Source organism: Salvelinus alpinus, chromosome 12 (assembly GCF_045679555.1).
Source record: "Salvelinus alpinus chromosome 12, SLU_Salpinus.1, whole genome shotgun sequence".
NCBI lineage: Eukaryota > Metazoa > Chordata > Actinopteri > Salmoniformes > Salmonidae > Salvelinus > Salvelinus alpinus.
In genome coordinates, this window is record NC_092097.1 from 33,815,163 (window position 1) to 33,833,733 (window position 18,571).

At 43.7% G+C, this 18,571-nt stretch overlaps 1 protein-coding gene across 1 annotated transcript in view; it reads right to left on the reverse strand.

Moving 5' to 3' along the window:
• Nucleotides 1-18,571, reverse strand: part of LOC139535281 (synaptotagmin-6-like) — a 99,185-nt gene that overhangs the window by 24,126 nt on the left and 56,488 nt on the right. Inside the window, exon 2 of the mRNA XM_071334598.1 lies at nt 8,442-8,582. Within this exon, the coding sequence (XP_071190699.1) occupies nt 8,442-8,582 (141 nt within the window). The remainder of the gene's footprint in view (nt 1-8,441; nt 8,583-18,571) is intronic.

Sequence of the window (18,571 nt, forward strand, 5' to 3'; positions counted from 1 at the left end):
GAATCATATAACTATAATCTGATGATGTGTGTAGTTTTAGTCAGAATTAGAACTAGGACCTTTTGTTCCTTTTTAGTATGTAAGCAGGGTGCAAGTGGGAAACAAATGATAAGAGGAGCTATCGACAGACAAGTTGTACTACTGTGTTCCTTACAGGACATTCTGTCTCCAACCGTGGAGGGGAGAAACTGTTAGGCTTGCAGAAAATTATGAAACATGTTGCAGATTAAACAATGTATCTGTGTAGTGGGAAAACACCGACTGTCTGAGCAAGGCGTAGCTTAAGATTTGAACTTGTATGTGTGTGCCTAAGAAAATACAGAGAACAATTAAACTGTGTTTGACTCGACCTGGCTAGAACTCTGAGAAACGTATGATAGAACAGGGAGTACTTGTCACGCCCTGGCCTTAGTATTCTTTGTTTTCTTTATGTTTTTTAGTTAGGTCAGGGTGTGACATGGGGAATGTATGTGTGTTTTTGTAGTGTCTAGTGTAGTTGTCTAGTTATGTCTATGGCTGCCTAGATTGGTTCTCAATTAGAGGCAGCTGTGGTTCATTGTCTCTGATTGAGAGCCATATTTAAGGCAGTCATAGGCATTGGGGTTTTGTGGGTAATTGTCTGTGTCTATGTTGCATGTTTGCACTTAGTCTTTGATAGCTTTACGTTAGTCTGTTTGTTGTTTTGTTTCGTTGTCCTTCTTCTAATAAAGAGAAGATGTATTTTCCACACGCTGCGCCTTGGTCCTCTCTCTCTCTCTCCCATTGACGATCGTGACAGAATTACCCACCAGAATCGGACCAAGCGGCGTGTCAAGCGGCAACAGGACCCACCTACACAGGATTTCTGGACATGGGAGGACGAATTGGATGGTAAGGGACCTTGGGCTCAACCAGGAGAATATCGCCGCCCCAAAGCTGAGCTGGAGGCAGCGAAAGCAGAGAGGCGGCGATATGAGGAGGCAGCACGGAAGCAAGGCTGGAAGCCCGCGAGTACAACCCAACATTTTCTTGGGGGGGGGCTAAAAGGGAGTGTGGCGAAGTCAGGTAGGAGACCTGCGCATACTCCCTGTACTTACCGTGCGGTACATACCAGCTCCTCGTATCTGCCGGGCTAGATTGAGCATTGAGCCAAGTGCTATGAAGCCGGCTCTACATATATGGCCTCCAGTACGTCTCCTTGGGCCGGCTTACATGGCACCAGCCTTACGCATGGTGTCCCCGGTTCGCCTACATAGCCCGGTGCGGGTTATTCCACCTCCCTGCACTGGTCGGGCTACGGGGAGCATACAACCAGGTAAGGTTGGGCAGGCTCAGTTCTCAAGGGAGCCAGTACGCCTGCACGGTCCGGTATTTCCGGCGCCACCTCCCCGCCCCAGCCCAGTACCACCAGTGCCAACACCACGCACCAGGCTTCCAGTGCGTCTCCAGAGCCCTGTTCCTCCTCCACGCACTCTCCCTGTGGTGCGTGTCTCCAGTCCAGTGCCTCCAGTTCCGGCACCACGCATCAAGCCTCCTGTGTGTCTCCAGAGTCCTGTACGCACTGTTCCTTCTCCCCGTACTCGCCCTGATGTGCGTGCCCTCAGCCCGGTACCACCAGTGCCGGTACCACGCACCAGGCCTATAGTACGCCTTGAGAGTCCAGTGTGCCCTGTTGCTGCTCCCCGCACTAGCCCTGAGATGCGTGTCCTTAGCCCGGTACCTCCAGTTCCGGCACCACACACCAGGCCTATAGTGCGTCTCAGCCGGCCAGAGTCTGCCGTCTGCCCAGCGGTGCCTGAACTGCCCGTCTGCCCAGCGGCGCCTGAACTGCCCGTCTGCCCAACGCCGTCTGAACTGTCCATCTGCCAAGCGCCGCATGAACTGCCCGTCTGGACTGAGCCTTCAAAGCCGCCCGTCTGCCATGAGCCTGCAAAGCCGCCCGTCTGCCATGAGCCTTCAGAGCCGTCCGCCAGACAGGAGCCGCCAGAGCCTTCCGCCAGACAGGAGCCGCCAGAGCCTTCCGCCAGACAGGAGCCGCCAGAGCCTTCCGCCAGACAGGATCAGCCCGAGCCTTCCGCCAGACAGGATCAGCCCGAGCCTTCCGCCAGACAGGATCAGCCCGAGCCGTCCGTCAGCCATGACCAGCCAGAGCCGTCAGTCAGCCATGACCAGCCAGAGCCGTCAGCCAGCCATGACCAGCCAGAGCCGTCAGCCAGCCATGACCAGCCAGAGCCGTCAGCCAGCCATGACCAGCCAGAGCCGTCAGCCAGCCATGACCAGCCAGAGCCGTCAGCCAGCCATGACCAGCCAGAGCCGTCAGCCAGCCATGACCAGCCAGAGCCGTCAGCCCGGAGCTGCCGTCCCTCAGTCCGGAGCTGCCGTCCCTCAGTCCGGAGCTGCCGTCCCTCAGTCCGGAGCTGCCGCCCCTCAGTCCGGAGCTGCCCCTCATTCCGGTGTTGCTCCTCAGTCCGGTGCTGCCCCCTAATCCAGTGGGGTTAATTTGGAGGGTGGCCATTTGGAGGAGGCTACCAAAGCGGGTATTGACAGTGGAGTGGGGGCCACGTCCCGCACCCGAGCCGCCGCCATGATGGGGCCCACCCCGGACCCTCCCCTTTCTATGTCAGTTTGTGCGGTCGGAGTCCGCACCTTTGGGGGGGGGGTACTGTCACGCCCTGGCCTTAGTATTCTTTGTTTTCTGTTTTTTAGTTAGGTCAGGGTGTGACATGGGGAATGTATGTGTTTTTGTAGTGTCTAGTGTAGTTGTCTAGTTATGTCTATGGCTGCCTAGATTGGTTCTCAATTAGAGGCAGCTGTGGTTCATTGTCTCTGAGAGCCATATTTAAGGCAGTCATAGGCATTGGGGTTTTGTGGGTAATTGTCTGTGTCTGTTGCATGTTTGCACTTAGTCTTTGATAGCTTCACGTTTGTTGTTTTGTTTCGTTGTCCTTCTAATAAAGAGAATATGTATTTTCCACACGCTGCGCCTTGGTCCTCTCTCCCATTGACGATCGTGACAGTACTTCTCAAGGTTTCTCTAATCTCGGGGGAATGGAACTGTCGGCTGGGTAGTGATACACAGGGGTGAGAACTCTGGAGAAGGATACAACTCACCTACTGTTCGTGTGTATGTATGTGCGTAGGATATCTACTGTTTGTGTGAAAGTATGTGCGTAAGTAAGGAGTAAGGTATAAAATGGATGTCTTTGTATAATGGACTTTGGAGTGCTCTCGTGAATAAACATTTTGACTATTGTAAGCTGGGAAATCTGTCTGTTTCATTTAAACCAGAACCTTACAAACTCTGGGTTGCAGACTGAGTAGATTAATTGAAGTTTATGAACATTGATAACAAAATTCTCATAACACTGACCAAGACTGTTATAAAAAAAACAAAAGAAGTCCTATTTTGGGAAAAGTCAAGTTATTCACAGCTGTCTGTTAGGGGGTGAGTGTTGGAGAATGAAACCATGTGAATTTAACCAAGAATGGACTCTGAAACATTGCCTTAGGCTAGCCTTGTCTCACTTACCAAGCTGGAAACCAAAGACTATTAAACTAGTAGAGGCCAAACAATGGTATGCTACCTAATGAATGCCCTGTCCAACCAACCAAATATACCCCATCTTCCACTAAAGACACAGAGGGAAAGATTCTGAAGTAAACACTGTGACTCTGCAGACTTGTCTCTGGGTGCTAAAGCGCTTTATGCAATTTCCAAACCCAACTCCAACAGCCTGCACAACATATGCCAGGCATGGTCAAAAATAGAGCATTTTAAAAATAAAGCTTTTACAGTAGCCTTGATAAAAAGTGACCTCTACTCTCACATTATGCTCTTGTGAAAAGTAATGGAGAGATCAGTTTTGGATGATTGTAATGTGCTTTTTATTTATTGTCAAACTCTACTACACCTTAAAAAAATGTCATGTTACAGAACTCACCGATAACATATTGAGTGGTGAGTTACTGTATGAAAGAAATGATGTACTATACATATATAATTAACCCGAGCAGAAGAATTTGCTTGCCACCATTCAATATGCTATCCTCTCTCAGGGATCTGATTGACTGACAGTTTGAGTGGATAAATGAATGGAGGGATCATCCCCTGCAGCCAAAACAGCCAAACCTGATATCTAACATTAATTAGACAAGAGTGAATAGATTCACATCTCTTATAAAAATCTTGTGTTTTAGGTGGCCAATCCTCCTCATGGAGCTCTTACTCCATCTCCTCTGTTTTTCCATAGATTAATCAGCCATCAACATCTAATTCGTCAACACCTGGACCCTTGGGGGGACTGACTTCCAAATGAATCAACCAAATCAATACAAATCAATTTGGGTGCTGCTTTTTTATAAAGTCATGCATCATGTGAGGCTAGACAAAAGACCACGGCCCAACCTTCCCTTTCAGAGGAACCAGAAAAGGGCAACAGTGGCAAAGAAAATCTCCCAAGACTGACAGATTGAGGGTGAGCACCAGATAGCGAGTTCTCTTCTGGTCGGCACAATGCAGGATTTTGCATGACCGTCACAGCTGGTCAGTTATGGCTAATCTCCTGTCAAAAAGGCTTTGGTTGCTCAAATGCTGACTTGAATAAAGGGTAAACCCATTTGAATTCAATCACTTTTTGACAGCACCCATTTTGAAACCGTCATACATATTTACCCATGGTAAAAGTGCTCAGAAAGTGACTGTATGGATCTGAATGCCAAAACATTCAAAAGATAGAGATGCTCAAGGTTGACCCATTTTGCATACCCCACCATACCATGAGACATCATGTCTTCATCACTGGAAAATATAAACGGTTGAGTTTGATATCATTTATGGTCCAAAAAGTCACTTTCTAACCACTTCTTCCATGGGCAAACATGTATGGAAAGTTTTGTTTAAATCAAAAGGGATGCTGTCAAAAAGTGATTGAGGTCAAATGGATTTGCTTGGTTGACTGGATCCTGAATATGAAGATGTCCATGGCTCACATGATCAAGGCTCAGGCTTGAGTTTTTGATGCAGAATAGGTCCAGTCCTACAGTGCACCCATCGGGCCCTGGTCAAAATCATTGCTCTATATAGGGGATAGGGTGCCATTTGGGATGCAGACTTACTCTGTGTGGTTCTGTCCAGTACCTGGGGTATGATAGAGGCACACTGTATAACAGGCCCAACCTCCGCATTGACCAATGGATGCTCACACTCACCTCCTGACACATTTCTATTCATGCCCTGATGGGTTGAATGAATGGTTGCCTGGTATTGATTGATGCTGTGCAGATGCACCTTCATTGCACCTTAAGAATTTTCACGTGCATGGGCAAATTCTGTTACACTTTGTTAATGCACTTACGTGCCCATCGTAAATACCCAAAGTGCTTCCTGCGACATCAAAAAGAAATCGCCAATGAAATCCTAATTACATTACATTGACCACAATGTTGAATGAATCAGACGTTACCGGGGCCTTATCTGGAGTGGTAGCTGTCACCAGTCATACAGGTCCAAAGGAGACTCACGAGTCACTGCAGACCATATCAACATGCTGTTATGGTAACAGTTGCAGGAGCCCTTCAAATCAGTATGCATAAAACATAATGAGGAGTCTTCCAAAATGTTACACCACAAAGCACTATATACAGTGCATTCAGAAAGTATTCAGACCCCTTGACTTTTTCCACATTGTTACATTACAGCCTTATTCTAAAATTGATTAAATTACTTTTTTCCTCATCAGTCTACACACAACACCCCATAATAACAAAGCGAAAACAGGTTTTTAGAGGTGTTAGCAAAAATATTAAAGATAAAAAACAGAAATACCTTATTTACATAAGTATTCAGACCCTTTGCTATGAGATTCGAAATTGAGCTCCGGTGCATCCTGTTTCCATTAATCATCCTTGAGATGTTTCTACAACTTGATTGGAGTCCATCTGTGATAAATCAAATTGATTGGACATAATTTGGAAAGGCACTCACCTGTCTAGATAAGGTCCCACTGTTCACATTGCATGTCAGAGCATAAACCAAGGAATTGTTCGTAGAGCTCTGAGACAGGATTGTGTCGAGGCACAGACCTGGGGAAGCGTACCAAAACATTTCTGCAGCATTGAAGGTCCCAAAGAACAGTGGCCTCCATCATTCTTAAATGGTTTGGAACCACCAAGACTCTTCCTAGAGCTGGCCGCCCAGCCAAACTGAGCAATCGGGGGAGAAGGGCCTTGGTCTGGGAGGTGATCAAGAACCCGATGGTCACTCTGACAGAGCTCCAGAGTTCCACTGTAGAGATGGGAGAACCTTCCAGAAGGACAACCATCTCTGCAGCATGCCACCAATCAGGCCTTTATGGTAGAGTGGCCAGATGGAAGCCATTCCTCAGTAAAAGGCACATGACAGCCCACTTGGAGTTTGCCAAAAGGCACCTGAAACACTCTCAGACCATGAGAAACAAGATTCTCTGGTCTGATGAAACCAAGATTGAACTCTTTGGCCTGAATGCCAAGCGTCACGTCTGGAGGACGTGAAGCATGGTGGTGGCAGCATCATGCTGTGGGGATGTTTTTAGGCAGCAGGGACTGGGAAAGGGAAAGATGAATGGAGTAAAGTACAGAGAGATCCTTGAAGAAAACCTGCTCTAGAGCGCTCAGGACCTCAGACTGGAGCGAAGGTTCACCTTCCAACAGGACAACGACCCTAAGCACACAGCCAAGACAACACAGGAGTGGCTTCAGGACAAGTCTCTGAATGTCCTTGAGTGGTCCAGCCAGAGCCTGGACTTGACCCTGATCGAACATCTCTGGAGAGCAATAGCTGTGCAGCAATGCACCCCATCCAACCTGACAGAGCTTGAGAGGATCTGCAGAGAAGAATGGGAGAAACTACCCAAATACAGGTGTGCCAAGCTTGTAGCGTCATACTCAAGAAGACTCGAGGCTGTAATTACTGCCAAAGGTGCTTCAACAAAGTACGGAGTAAAGGGTCTGAATACTTATACTTAAATCATTTTTTTAGTATTATAATTATACATTTGCAAACATTTCTTAAAACCTGTTTTTGCCTTGTAATGATGGGGTATTGTGTGTAGATTGATGAGGGGCAAAACTATTTAATCAATTTTAAAATAAGGCTGTAATGTAACAAAATGTGGAAAAAGTCATGGGGTCTGAATACTTTCCAAATGCACTGTAATACATTCACTCTGCTTTTTGTCTGTCTCTTTCTTTAAGCATTCCTCTCGTCCATGAGGCACTCTCTCTGTTCTGAGACAATAGTTACTATTATATCCCTTACCTTACCAATACCATCTAACATGGTATTGGTGTATCTTTCTGTGTTCTTTGGGTTGGATCCCATTCTTCCACAATGTGTCTACAGGAAACAACAGGCCGTCTAAGCTAGTTAGCGAACCAACTCTTTCTCATCTTATCTATACCCGCCTGCCCTTAGCTACCCATTTCAGTGAAACCTTTCCCTTAGAACTGGCCTCCAGTACGTCGCCAGTATACTAACCACAGGTCCTGGGATCGGGGTGCAGCTGTTTCTAGCTGCACCCTGAGTGTGGAAACACTAAACAGAACCACGGCCCAAACGGCCATGTCAGTCAGTCAGGCCACCCCCATGGGATCCCGGCCAGCAACATGTCACAGGGCCAGCCTTATTACTCAGACCGTGTAGCCTGAGTGCCAGAAAAACACTCACACACTCCTGCAAGTAGAGCTGCAGTCACTGAGAATGTGTATTTTTCTTGTGGGTTTGTTTGCGATAGTGTATTCACAGCACATAGATCCCACTGGGGCTGAGGCTTTTATCTTGAGGTTCATTCATGAGTGGGTTGGAACCAGACCCATGCAGACTGACTGCAATGCTGTAATTGTGAATGAACTCGGCACAAACACAAACGCACACACAAACATGAAATGCAATTGTCTTGTTCTAAACAGCCCTTGAGCAAGAATGTAAGAATTGCTCATCTGACTGCAATATGTTTAATGCACTTGAAGGGTAATGGATTGAGACACAGCTCAGTACAGTGAGATCAATACTAACACAGTATGCAAGATAATATCAAATGGACTTCTTACAGTACACTACACCAATAAGGCTTTGCTTAGAGATGTTTCAAAGCAAAACACCAAAGTGCTTTGGAGGAACATTGGAAAACCAATGCCTTACCCTGTTTCTTTATCTAGGTTTTCACATTTCAAGTAAACATTTTTTTTTTAAAGATCTGAGATAAGATTGATAAATGGGCTCTGACTCCCACAGGTGCGACACACGACAGGCAACAGTGGAAAAGGGCAGATTAAAACTCTGCATTTCTTCTAAGTCACAAATTGTCCTGTTTCCATTTAAAATCTGATTTTTAACCAGTCGTACTACTATATGCCCCCAATATATCAACATTGTTATAATATTACATCAACAAGCAGCTAATATCATTCAAAGTGATAGCACTCACCGGTGACGAACACTCTCCTCTCTCTCCCTTTTTGAATATCTGTACAAGCGCTCTCTCTTTCTCTTTTTCCAGCTCTCTTTCTTTTATCACTCTCACTCTCTGCTTCTCTCTCTTTTTCTCTGCCCCTCTTACTCTCCCTCTCTCATTCAGAGGATGCTCTCCTTACCCTGCCTCCACACCGAATGAGCTTTCAACTGGGACCACGTTTCTATGGAGCTGTGAGCCATACAGCCAGTCAGCCAACCAACCAGCCAGTCATCCAGACAGTGTGCAGTACTAGATGCTGTATAGCCTACTGCAACGTCCAGGGGCAGGTATTTCAGCCAAGCCTGGAGAGCAGTTACCAGCCTTTTATAAATAAGAACTACAGCTGATCCATAAGGCCATTAAATATGGACCGGCTCCCTTTATTTATTTATTTATTTATAATAATAATAATATTAACTTCCAGTGTGCCAGTGTGCAGCGCTAGCAGTTATTAGCCCTATTAATTAGCCTATTAAGGTTCTCCGTCTCTCCTCCTGTACATTTTTTTGTGACGAACAGAAAAAATACATTTTCATTCCTTTTATGTCCTAAAGAGAAAGAGGCTAACAGAGGAGGAGGGTGAACATGTTGGACTGCATGCATATTAATGAAATTGTCACGTTCTGACCATAGTTCTTGTGTGTTTTGCTTGTTTTAGTGTTGGTCAGGACGTGAGCTGGGTGGGCATTCTATGTTGTGTGTCTAGTTTGTCTGTTTCTATGTTTGGCCTAATATGGTTCTCAATCAGAGGCAGATGTTTTGTGTTGTCTCTGATTGGGAATCATATATAGGTGGCTTGTTTTGTGTTGGGGTTTGTGGTTGGTTGTTTCCTGTCTTTGTGTTTTCTCTGCACCAGATAGGGCTGTATCGGTTTGCCACATTTGTTATTTTGTATCGTGTTTATCATTTTATTAAACATGTTGAGCACTGGCTACGCTGCGTGTTGGTCCGATCCCTGTTACACCCTCTCTTCTCGTGAAGAGGAAGGCTGCCGTTACAGAAATAAGTTTATGAATATCAGACACATCTGTGAAAGGGTGCCTTGGATATTACACCAGGACTGATACAAAAGACTGGGAGGAGGAGAAATAATCAAATACTTGGAGAAGAGCAGGAGAGATAACCTAATAGGGAGCAACTTGGAGGAGAGCAGGAGAGATAACCTAATAGGGAGCAACTTGGAGGAGAGCAGGAGAGAGAACCTTATCAATTGTATACAAAGGCTTATATAATCAGTAATGGGCAGACGGACCAATGGGGACAATGTGTGCGCGGTCCATGTACTGTATGTAGTCTGGTCTGTGAATCGTGTATCTGATGATTGACATGATTTGTATCATATACCTACCGGTGCCCAGCCCAAATGGGCTTACAAGACACTACAAAACAAAATAAATGTTTCACAAATGATACGCATACAATAATCATTGCAAGTACAGCTACCATCTAGCCACACAACAAAAACAGTAAATTTCTCCTTCTCCAGGTATTGTGAACAAACTGAGCAATTTCAAACACGCTCTGTCTGAAATAAAATTCAAGCCTCTGCTCACCCCCCGTAACCAGAACACATCAGGTTTATCACCAAAAACAAAGGTCTCAGATTGTCATACAGAGGGCAATAAAACACTAAATGGATTTGTTTTCGATTTCCCCACGATCACACAAAAGGCAAATTCTCTCCTCTCGACACTCTGTTAAATCTACCCATCTCTATAGCCAGAGGGTGCCGGATCTGAGTTGTGCACAAGCTGACCTTGGCTTTTTGTTAGGTTCAAGCGAACATATGGTTCAGGGCTGTAGTTCTCTTTGATGAGAGTGTGCGTTCTAAGTTTAGGTTTAAACTAAACATCAACTGCCCATTTTTCTTCGTGGATCAGAGAAAGTGTGTCGTTGATTTGGTTAACACCACATGGTCATTTGTTCCTGAATATATACTGCAAATCAGTTCCACAAAAAATAAATAACAATTCTCTAGCCCATGGATAGTTATGACCAGGGTTGGGTACAGTTGGTTACTTTCTAAATGTAATCTGTTACTAGTTACTTGTCCAAAATTGTAATCAGTAATGTAACTTTTGGATTACCCAAACTCAGTTACGTAATTAGATTACATTCCGTTACTTTTAGATTACTTTCCACTTAAGAGGCACTAGAAGAAGACAACAATGTATGTTACCAATTGAATGGCATCTATTGCAGGATAAATCAGTGTTAAAGTTTACATAGCTGGCCATATATGGATGTCAAATTTTACTTTACGGGTTGGTTATGTAGAATTCTTCTAACCCACTGCTTTCTACTGCATGTAATAATACCATTAAATTATATCTTTACATTAAAAAGCAAAGTCTATCAGAATTCCAGTCATTCCAATAAATGCTATACCCCTTGATCTTCAAGAATAGGACTTGGAAATATGGAAGTATACATTAGCCAAATTGTTTGACCTGAGCATGACCCCAAAACTAAGGAGTTATTAGCCAGCCCTACTCTGTTGTTTGTGATTTTGTTTGGACTGATTAGGCTCATTCATTCGAGTTGAAAAATAAATGCTGTGCTCATGGAATGGCATGCTTTGAGCACTACTGAAAAGTGCTATTTACATGTGAAAAATGAATGCCATAATCTGCATTTGCTATAGGCCTATTGTTGAACTTTTTGTTGGTGACACTTTGATATCTTGATAATAATATGCAGCTGTTTAAAGGGAAAATTCACAAACAATAACAAAACGGTCGACCCGCCTCTGTTTTGGAAAAAAGCTGTGGGATGGGCCTGGAGAAATGTACCCACTCTCAGATTAATAGACAGAGCTATGGATGCAAGGACTGACCATCCATGATGTAAAAATATTGTTTTAACCATGTTATGAGGCTATATGGTGTTTGTTTACATTTACAATGTTTACAAACATTGGAGAAAAACAAGCTTATATTTTTGGTTCTCATGGATTGTGACAGTTGAACTGAGCTCATGAGGCATGTAGAAGTTATATTCTTCAAGAATCAATGGATATACAGTAGCAGTCAAAAGTTTGGACACCTACTCATTCAAGGGTTTCTCTTTATTTTTACTATTTTCTACATTGTAGAATAATAGTGAAGACATCAAAACTATGAAATAACACACAAATAAATACCTCTACTGCAGAGGATAAGTTCATCAGAGTTATCAGCCTCAGAAATTGCAGTCCAAATAAATGCTTTACAGAGTTCAAGTAACAGACACATCTCAACATCAACTGTTCAGAGGAGACTGCATGAATCAGGCCTTCATAGTCAAATTCCTGCAAAGAAACCACTGCTAAAGGATACAAATAATAATCAAATCAAATCAAGTTTATTTTATATAGCCCTTCGTACATCAGCTAATATCTCGAAGTGCTGTACAGAAACCCAGCCTAAAACCCCAAACAGCAAGCAATGCAGGTGTAGAAGCACGGTGGCTAGGAAAAACTCCCTAGAAAGGCCAAAACCTAGGAAGAAACCTAGAGAGGAACCAGGCTATGAGGGGTGGCCAGTCCTCTTCTGGCTGTGCCGGGTGGAGATTATAACAGAACTATGCCAAGATGTTCAAAATGTTCATAAGTGACAAGCATGGTCAAATAATAATCATGAATAATTTTCAGTTGGCTTTTCATAGCCGATCATTAAGAGTTGAAAATAGCAGGTCTGGGACAGGTGGCGGTTCCATAACCGCAGGCAGAACAGTTGAAACTGGAATAGCAGCAAGGCCAGGTGGACTGGGGACATAAGATAAGATTGGTGACACTGTCAGTGATTTATTTAGAATTCAAGGCACACTTAACCAGCATGGTTACCACAGCATTCTGCAGCGATACGCCATCCCATCTGGTTTGCGCTATGGGGATTTTTCAGTAGCATATTGTGATAAAACATAATCATTAAAATCTTTAATGGAACCTGTAACCACACCTGTAGAGCATTAGAAAAGACAATGTACAAAATAAAGAGACAAACATTGTAATGCAGTTGCATGCCTGGATAAGAAATGTCATAATCAATGTAATGAATGTACTTATGACTATAGCCTGGTGGGTGCTGATATAATCTATACAATGAATGTACTTGTGACTGCAGCCTGGTAGGGGCCCCTATTATTTTCTAACCAAACTGTCGCAGTTGCCCCACCAATATAATCGGTTCAGTGATTTGTAGAGTGTTAAATGAGGCGGGGAAAAGCCTGCCTCAAAGAAAGAACTTAGGGTGGGAAACAATAGTGGCGCGAAGCCAAAAAGAGTTGATAATTTACATAGAGAGGAGTGACTATGTATGTGATGTAAAGATTAAACTGTATAAAAGGAGTGTGCTGAGGCTGGGAAAAACAGTTGATCTATGGATCAGCTCGGCTTGTTACTTTGTAATAAAGTTTATTTGAATTCACAAGTTCCGGTTTCTGAGAAATATTATTGGACCAATATTTCTACGACAGCGCTTAGCGGGACTATCATTTGTTTTTCAACAGGATAATGACCCAACACACCTCCAGGCTGTGTAAGGGCTATTTTACCAAGGAGAGTGATGGAGTGCTGGATCAGATGACCTGGCCTCCACAATCACCCGACCTCAACCCAATTGAGATGGTTTGGGATGAGTTGGACAGCAGAGTGAAGGAAAAGCAACCAACAAGTGCTCAGCATATGTGGGAACTCCTTTAAACCTGTTGGAAAAGCATTGTAAATCAAATCAAATCATATTTGTCACATGCGCCGAATACAACAGCTGCAGACCAGTGAAATGCTTACTTACAAGCCCTTAACCAACAATGCTTTAAGCTTTAAGAAGTTAATAAAACATTTTAAAATAAGTGTTAAGTAAAAAAAAATATATAGAAAATAAAAGTTATAAATAATTAAACAGCAGCTGTAAAATAACAAGCGAAGCTATATACAGGGGTACCGGTACAGAGTCAATGTGCGGGGGCACCGGTTAGTTGAGGTAATTGAGGTAATATGTACATGTAGGTAGAGTTAAAGTGACAATGCATAGATTATAAACAGAGTAAAGCAGCAGCGTAAAAGAGGGGTCAAGGTAGCCTTTTGATTAGCTGTTCAGGAATCTTACGGCTTGGGGGAAGAAACTGTTTGGAAGCCTTTTGGACCTTGACTTGGCGCTCCGGTACTGCTTGTCATGTGGTAGCAGAGAGAACAGTCTATGACTAGGGTGGTTGGAGTCTTTTACCATTTTTAGGGCCTTCCTCTGACACCGCCTGATATAGAGGTCCTGCAAATCTTTTCAGCCTCCTGAGGGGGAATAGGCTTTGTAGTGCCCTCTTCACGACTGTCTTGGTGTGTTTGGACCATGATAGTTTGTTGGTGATGTGGACACCAAGGAACTTGAAGCTCTCATCCTGTTCCACTACAGCACTGTCGATAAGAATGGGTGCGTGCTCGGTTTGCCTTTTCCTGTAGTCCACAATCATCTCCTTTCTGTTGATCACGTTGAGGGAGAGGTTGTTATCCTGGCACCGCACATCCAGGTCTCTGACCTCCTCCCTATAGGCTGTCTCATTGTTGTCGGTGATTAGGCCTACCACTGTTGTGTCATCGGCAAACTTGATGATGGTGTTGGAGTCGTGCCTGGCCATGCAGTCATGAGTGAACAGAGAGTACAGGAGGGGACTGTGCACGCACCCCTGAGGGGTTGCTGGTCGAGAGATGGTCGAGAGAATGCCAAGAGCGTACACAGCTATTATCAAGGCAAAGGGTGGCTACTTTGAAGAATCTAAAATATAACATATATTTTGATTTCTTTAACACTTTTTTGGTTACTACATGATTCCTTGTGTTATTTCATAGTTTTGATATCTTCACTGTTATTCTACAACATAGAAAATAGTAAAACTAAAGAAAAACCCTTGAATGAGGTGTGTCCAAACTTTTGACTGCTACTGTATATATAATTTATAAGTCCAAAAAGGGATGTAGCAACTACAGATTGCCCCTTTAAGTCTATCAAAAGTGTGCAAGTTTGAGCATGTGTCCATTAGGCTTATGGATTTTTTTTATCAGCATGATTTCGATTGAGCAATAAAAGCCCTACTTTTATTCCATAGGCTTGGATCCACACTGTGCAGCTGTTGCAAGAACACATTTTTCACTGGCTGTCCACTGATTTCAAAAACAATGATGAATAGGCAGCTTAAATGTATTGAATTCAACCATTATTGTGTTCAAATACACATTTCGATTTGTCAACAGACATCCACAACAACCACAATCCGAAAGGCGCAAATAGCTAAATGAGAGAGCAGCAGTGTGATTCACATCAATGCGCTATGTAGATATCAATAATAATTGATATCTGTATCGCAGTAGACTACACCACTGCTGTCATCCTTACCTTCAAGCGTTTATTCAAGTCAGATAATCTTTGGATGCCGACAGCAGTCGCACCATTGGAAGACATAACTTGGATTGTAGCCTACAAAAGCCTATCCCTGCTCTTTTCCCACGATCCATCAAAAGCATTTGGTGTGTCATCATAGTGGTCTCTGACTTGTGGTCAGACTCGCTCAGGTGGAACAAATTTAAACTTTTGCCTTTTTTCAATGCTGATTTGAATGTCATTGAGAAAACATAGAAGTGTCAAAGATTTGTTTTCGCAAACATCCTTTCCGAATTGAAAAGGAATCCTCAAAGTAATCATCTCGTTTTTCAAAAGTATCTGTAATCTGATTACAATATTTTTGCTGTTTTTTTTTGTAATCTGTTACTCCCCAACCCTGGTTATGAGTAACTATCAATCTCTCCCTTGTCCAGTCTGCTGACCCCATTTGTTTCAAGAAAGCAAAGGTAATTGAACTAAATGACTATCGCTCCATAGCACTCACTTCTGTCACCATGAATTGCTTTGAGAGGGTAGTTAAGGACCCACTTCAATTTGCTTACCGCCCTAATAGATCCACAAACAATGCAATCTCCAGCGCACTGCACACACTGGAACGAACTGCAAAAAATCACTGAAGTTGGAGGGTCATATCTCCCTCACTAGCTTTAAGCACCAGCTGTCAGAGCAGCTCACAGATCACTGCACCTGTACATAGCCCATCTGTAAACAGCCCATCTATCTACCTCATCCCCATACTGTATTTATTTATTTATCTTGCTGCTTTGCACCCCAGTATCTCTACTTGCACATTCATCTTCTGCACATCTACCATTCCAGTGTTTAATTGCTATATTGTAATTACTTCGCCACCATGGCCTATTTATTGCCTTAACTCCCTTATCTTACCTCATTTGCACTCACTGTATATAGACTTTTAGTTGTATTTTTTCTACTGTATTATTGACTGTATGTTTTGTTTATTCCATGTGTAACTCTGTGTTGTTGTATGTGTCGAATTGCTATGCTTTATCTTGGCCAAGTCGCAGTTGCAAATGAGAACTTGTTCTCAACTAGCCTACCTGGTTAAATAAAGGTTAAATAAATAAAAAAATAAAAAAATGCCCTATCCCATATGGACAAGAGGAATTCCTATGTAAGAATGTTGTTCATTGACTATAGCACAGCGTTCAATACCATAGTACCCTCATCATTAAGCTCGGGCCCTGGGTCTGAACCCCCGCCCTGTGCAACTGGGTCCTGGACTTCCCAACAGGCCACCCCCAGGTGGTGAAGGTAGGAAACAACACCTCCAGTTCGCTGCTCCTCAACACAGGGTCCCCACCACGGTGCGTGCTCGGCCCCCTCCTGTACTCTCTGTTCACCCATGACTACGTGGCCACGCACACCTCCAACTCAATCATCAAGTTTGCAGACAACACAATAGTAGCAAGCCTGAATACCAACAATGACGAGATAGCCTACAGGGAGGAGGTGCCAGGAAAATAACCTCTCACTCACCGTCAACAAAACGAAGGAACTGATCGTGGACTTCAGGAAACAGCAGAGGGTACACGCCCCTATCCACGTTGACGGGACCTTAGTGGAGAAGGTGGAAAGCTTCAAGGCGCAACAGTCCCTCTTCAACATCAGGAGGCTGAAGAAATTTGGCTTGGCCCCTAAAACCCTCACAAACTTTTACAGATGCACAATTGAGAGCATCCTGTCGGCCTGTATCATCACCTGGTACGCAACTGCACCGCCCACAGGACACCTACAGCACCTGATGTCACAGGAAGGCCAAAAAGATAATCAAGGACATCAACCACCCGAGCCACGGCCTGTTCACCCCGCTATCATCAGGAAGGCGATGTCAGTACAGGTGCATCAAAGCTGGGACCAAGACTGAAAAACAGCTTCTATCTCAAGGCCATCAGACTGTTAAATAGCCATCACTAGCAGGCTTCCACCCAGTTACGCAACTCTGCATCTTAGTGGCTGCTGCACTATATTCATAGACTTGGAATCACTGGCCACTTTAATAATGGAACACTAGTCACTTTAATAATGTTTAAAATTATGTTTACATACTGCTTTACTCATCTCATATGTATATACTGTATTCTATTCTACTGTATTCTAGTCAAAGCCACTCTGACATTGCTCAATCTAATATTTATATATTTATAAATTATATTCTTTTACTTTTAGATTTGGGTATATTGTTGTGAATTGTTAGATACTACTGCACTGTTGGAGCTAGGAACACAAGCATTTCGCTACTGTCACGCCCTGACCATAGTTTGCTTTGTATGTTTATATGTTTTGTTTGGTCAGGGTGTGATCTGAGTGGGCATTCTATGTTGTATTGTCTAGTTTGTCTGTTTCTGTGTTTGGCCTGATATGGTTCTCAATCAGAGGCAGGTGTTAGTCGTTGTCTCTGATTGGGAACCATATTTAGGTAGCCTGTTCTGTCATTGTGGGTTGTGGGTGATTGTCTATGTGTAGTGTTTTTGTGTCAGCACTATTATTCATTAGCTTCACGTTCGTTGTTTGTTATTTTTGTATAGTTTTGTTAAGTGTTCTCTGTGTTAATAAATATCAAGATGAACACTTACCACGCTGCATATTGGTCCTCCGATCCTTCAAACTTCTCCTCCTCAGATGAGGAGGACGACGAGCGTGACAGCTACACCCGCAATAATATCTGATAAATATGTGTATGTGACCAATAACATTTTATTTAATTTTGATTTGATTGTTAAGGTCCCAGTAAAAAAATGTTTTTGTGATTCTGTGTTCTGGCGTTTTTATCAGTCTGTTCCACAGACGTCACCTTTTTGCCTAACCACACATGGTTCCCAACCCATATTTCCACACATGGCCAGGTTTGGAGTCAGTTCACACCAAGAAAGCAGGGGATTGCTCTGTCTTGAACATTGTTACAATTGTGTATCATTGCATTAATATGCATCTGAGCAGCTGCCTTCATCCTCAGTCTTCTGAAGTTATTGTTACGTACAGTAGTAGATTCCACTGCCATGCGATTTTCCTGCTTTGCCTCTGCTTGCCTTTCTCTGTGTAGCGAAGATGTGGCTGTCCCCTTGTAGACTACTTCTGGCCAGATTAGCATCAGTGTGCATTAAAGATGGGGAAGTGCCCAGTGTTGGGGGAAGGGAAGCCTCCAAGTCCCCTCTCTGCCTTCTCAAGAGCCACAGTGTAATTTGTGGTAAATTTATACAGTTCACCGACTTGGGGTAGCCAGCTGCCGACCCACAGCAGTTATTGGGGTGTAGAGTGAGATTGGAAGGGGGAAAGAGAGTCATGACTCATTGGGATTCATAATAGATGAACTGATGGTGTCAGACACATGGTTGGAAGACTTCATCTCCTGCTCTCTCAACGCATTTGGCCCATTTCACTTCAGAAGTGTATAACTGTAATGAAACACTGTCTGATTACGTGTGACTATACCCTGAGGAAAATGATTAAAAAGTATTCACCTTATGCTTCACTATTTTCTTCCCAGCTGTGGCTGTTAGTCTCTCATGTCAAGCCTTAGCCTTAATCTCACATAGATCTGGAGGTGAGACACATGATAGCTGCTGTGATGTGACTAATATCTGCCTGGCAGAGTGAAAGTGTGATGCATTGCACCTAAAGCCAATCTCACGGTCTCACAGAGAGAGAAGCATAACTACAGTATCTAGCTATCTGCCAGATGAAGGTCATGGCTCGTGCTGAGCTGTAGTT